The 4,907-nt window shown below is 34.2% G+C and overlaps 1 protein-coding gene across 1 annotated transcript; it reads left to right on the top strand.

Annotated features, from left to right (window-relative positions):
* Nucleotides 1-1,581: 1,581 nt before the first annotated feature.
* LOC128995624 (histone-lysine N-methyltransferase SETMAR-like) lies at nucleotides 1,582-2,649 on the top strand. Its single transcript, XM_054420642.1, has one exon. It carries the CDS (start codon nucleotides 1,582-1,584, stop codon nucleotides 2,647-2,649), a length of 1,068 nt encoding a protein of 355 aa, XP_054276617.1.
* Nucleotides 2,650-4,907: the final 2,258 nt, after the last annotated feature.

Here is a 4,907-nt window from a genome sequence, read left to right as displayed (position 1 = left end):
TCACCCTTTGACTAACCTTTGCATTTAATCTTGAGCTTCTTTTTACTTAGGTAATCACATTTTCTGTATGAGTATATTAAAACACTTCCTGGATGTTAAACTGTTAGTTATTGTCGTTAACAACCCATTGTAAAATATAAATTCACTGTAATCGTAATGCGTGAACATAAACACGAAATGTGTTATTGTTAGTATATTATTTCCTTGTTTTATTTTTAGTGTTTTGATATTTTTTGTAATACATTTGAATTATCTTCTATTATTGAGTCTTGGGATTTTCAGAACACACTTGTATTCGTTTGTTAATTAACAATGTAATATGTGATAAGTTTGTATAAAATTATTAGAAACACAGAAATTACCAAAAGATCCAACCCCTAACATTGTATAAGGTTTCGAAAATAACCACAAAACTCCAATTAGAGTCTAAATACAAATATTTAGTTATTAATATTAACTAGAGGTCGTCCAGTGGTCGAAACTCAACCAATTATTATGCAATGTACAGACTTCTCTATTTTCACACCACACTGTGAATAAAACATCTGATTGGAGTTTCTTCCATTTGTTTTTATTTTATGTTTATATTTCGTTGTTATTTCGTCACCAGCATGGAAACCCATAAGATCCAAGTTAATTTTTTCAAAATTTTAAATTCATTTCCTGTACTTATTTTTGAGCCTATTTTAATTTATAAAAACATTCTGCACATCTACAGGAAAATTTCTTTCCAACAGTATGCGTAGGTATTTCCTACGATGCACACGAGCTGGGAAAAAAGGTTTTAAAGAAACATGCTTGCCTATCAATATATATTGCCTATTAATATATAGATTGTGAAAAACGAATATTTTCCATCTGTGTAGTAAATGCTACATCTATTAGTGATAGGAATATTACTGACTTAAACAATTATTCTGTCTTTTAATCGCCGTTTACGATGCATAAGTTTTAAAAAAATTCAAGCTTTATAAATCAACCTGAATATCCAATATGTTTAATCTGTTTAACAATGGGAAACCAACGAAAAATACCTCACCTAAGCTTATTGTTGCACTTCTAATAGTTCATTTTATAGTTTATTGTTATATCTACGGGTTATTGCTTTCATGTATAAGTAGTACCATCTGACGTAAGAATACATATTTCCAAGACAAGGGTAAACATAAATCCAACCCCACGTTCCAGCAATATGACAATAAGTTCCAAATCTACACTCCATACCTCGACATGGACTTGGAATTGTTTCAAAACTTGTTACACCCAAGTGCACTGTTCTAGATAAACGTGGCCTTACTCACAAATATTTTTTAATCTAAATAAATTTTGATCCCAATTACTAGAATTTATCGTCCTAAAATGAATATGTATAATGGTTTAAATGTGGCTATGTAAAACCTTTTACCAGGAATAAACTACGAGGGCTGTTTTTTTTTTCAAGTTCCGTTTGTTTCTCCAAATAACCAGCGTAGTGGTGGGAGGCGGGGCTGCGTGTTGTGCGATTGCGCCGCTCCCCCACTACAACCAACGCCGTTGCCGGCTCCAATCCATCAGTCGTAGCCGAGCTACGGGCGAGTAAAGATGGCCGCTACGATCAATTCTCCCGCCAGTTGTGAGTTGCGAAGTGTGATTCGTTTCCTTCAAGCTGAAGGATGTAGTGCTGCTGAAATCCATCGCAGAATGAGTGTTGTGTATGGTGAACACTGTATGAGTGATAGCGCGATAAGAAAATGGTGTAGGCTATTTGCTGAAGGTCGAACAGACGTCCATGACGAAGGCGGTCAAGGACGCAAGTCGGTCGCAAGTTTGGTTGAACGAGTTGACCAAGCGATCCGGGAGAAACGGAGGTTTACAATTGATGAACTTTCTACCGAATTTCCAGCCATTTCAAGGTCTTCCTTGTACAAGATTGTGACCACCGAGCTAGGGTACCGAAAACTGTGTGCCCGTTGGGTACCCAAAATGTTGAGTGAGGATCACAAAACGAAGCGAATGGCGTCAGCCCTAACTTTTCTGACGCGATATGACAACGAGAAAGACAATTTTTTAAAGTCTATTGTTACTGGGGATGAAACTTGGGTCCTGTATGAAAATCCAGAAACCAAGGAACAATCAAAGCAATGGATGCACACTCACTCTCCTAACAAACCCAAAAAACTCAAGCAGACTTTGACCAAGAGGAAAACAATGGCTACAGTGTTTTGGGACCAAAAAGGTGTGCTTCTGGTTGAGTTCATGCAACAGGGAACAACGATAACAAAGGAATCATACTGTGAGACTCTACATCGCCTCCGGAGAGCAATACAAAACAAACGGAGAGGAATGCTGTCATCCGGCGTGGTCCTGATCCACGATAATGCACGACCGCATAATGCCAATGTCACAAAACAACTTCTGCAAAAGTTCAAATGGGAAGTTTTCGACCATCCGCCGTATAGTCCTGACTTAGCGCCCAGTGACTATCACCTCTTTCGAGAACTGAAGGCGTGGTTAGGTGGACGACGCTTCGCTGACATCGAAGAGCTTCAAGCCACTGTAAGGGCCTACCTGAGCTCACTGGCGGCAGACTTCTTCGAGGAGGGTATAGGAAAACTTGTCTCTCGCTATGACAAGTGCCTCAACATTTTTGGTGACTATGTAGAAAAATAAGTTTAAGAAATGACGAATCTTTTGGTAATAAAATCATCTTTTTATCTCAATGTGTTTATTATTTATGGCCTATCGGAACTTGAAAAAAAAACAGCCCTAGTATATGCATGGTAACAGTTTTTACTTCTGACAATACTGTAACATTACCATACACTTACAACAAACTGTAGTAGTAGTCAGCATGCACAATTTACGTGAATCAACCATTATAAGCTTACAACTTTTTAAATTGGATGTTAGTTTTTAAACCTAACCTCTGTGAACGAGTAAAGATTTTAAATTTCACCTTGAACGTATGTGAAAGGGATATGTCACCAAAAACAGTTCACTTCCTTATTTGAGGCCTATATGTAGGCCTACATAGAATATTGGAAATGTTTTCCTTTAGATCACCTTCCTATTTCAGCTTTTATTTGACTTTTCAAAGATTTGTATCTAAATACAAGTAACAACATGGTTTACAACTTCAAAAAGAATAAAACCCCCCGTGGCCATCGTATACTGCATTATAACAACCATTTTGATTATAATACATTTAGAATAGAACATTTCTTAAATGTAAGAAGTGGTTAAGAGCATACATAGCAAAAATCATTAACTAACAATACTAATTGACTCTATTTTTATAAACAAGTCTTGTTTGTGTGATTTTTAAACAAGTAGCTCACCCAAACTAGAGGTAAGCACTTTCCTTTGATACTAGTGGTAATAACTTGTCCCCTGATTCTCTTAATTGTGGGGGATATATAACAGTATTATAACAGCTTAAAAACTTCATCCCTAACAAAACTTGTAAGCAAGAAAGATGTTTTTTTACATGTGTTTAACAGGTACATACATGCATACATTATTCATGCGCAAATGGCATGTTAACTATATAAATGTATTCTTAAAACCTGTACCTGATTAGACGGTCTGCAATTGAAACTACCTCCTTTAAACCGAGGGCCTATTGTCTCTAGATAAATACTAAGTAAAGTTTGAGTAAGTATTTTTAAACAAATTTAAAACCTGTGGATCCAAGATATTGACCAATCCTATGGGAAAACCTTATGTATTTTGTAATACGAATATTGTGAAGGTCGTAATGAGACTCTGAAAAATAATTTCAAATAATATACGTTTATTGTCGTTTAAATAAATGTAAAGTGCTAAACGAAAATAAAAATACATAAACTTTCATGCAGTAGGGATTTTTTAAAGAGGAAATCACAACGCATACTGAAAATATGAATATTTTAGGAGAGGATTTTCATTTCCATTATATCAGATTTCCAAATTGAGTGCCCTGAGGGACCGTAGCTCGGAGAATGGAAATGTTACAACGGGCCTAATACGATACCACAATATCCAGATATGTTTGAATGTGCTGATTTTATTTCGCTCTAAGAATATCTAATATTCATATTTAGTAAAGTATATTGAATACTCAATATACAAGTCTCATTAGAATTTGCTTTTTGGGTGTACAAAATAACTTTCCTAATCGTTGACATTTAATATCTTCTCATACAGTACCTTATTTAGGTTTCACCTTAGCTTCCTATATGCCATTAAAAGTATTAGTATTAACGACATATTTCTTGGTGCTAAACAATCTTCATTTTATGGCATTTTTGTTACTGTACGTTAAACTTCAGAGACTTAAAAAATGTATTCCACAGTAAGTAAATTGAATATGACCACACGGGACTCAAAAGGTATGAGTGATATTGTGCAGTCTTGGTATGTACACACCTCCATATAATTATGGCACACCTTTACCTTGTAAAATTTATTCTGGTCGTTAAAAAAAATTATATTATTTTTGTACATACCGTTGCTTAAATTGACCATACCCTTTTCATTAAAAACACAATACCAAAAATAGTGTTCAAACACTTTGTAAATACGAAATATGAAATTAGTAAGTTAAATTAAATTTGTAATTAATTTATTTGAAACATTTAGTATAGGCCTACTATTGGTAACAGTTAACTAAAAAGTCTTAAATTTTACTAAATATATTATTTTATATATGTGATTTTGTATCCGTATAATTTAGTAGAATTATAATAAAATACTCTAAAACATGTGTAGACTCGAGAAGGATTGGTGGAATGCACAATCATATCTATGCTACTTACAAATGTATGCAATTTACAAAATAGTAATAAATTAGAATTGCAAACGGAGACTCAATAATACAATTTATAATGGCAATACAAAATATACTTGTATTAGTAACCATAATTATTTATAGAAAGCAATTAACTACT

This window comes from Macrosteles quadrilineatus, unplaced genomic scaffold (genome assembly GCF_028750875.1).
Source record: "Macrosteles quadrilineatus isolate MER2022 unplaced genomic scaffold, UCM_ALF_1.0 Scaffold_5__1_contigs__length_97177068, whole genome shotgun sequence".
Lineage (NCBI taxonomy): Eukaryota > Metazoa > Arthropoda > Insecta > Hemiptera > Cicadellidae > Macrosteles > Macrosteles quadrilineatus.
This window is presented reverse-complemented; position numbering and strand designations above follow the sequence as displayed.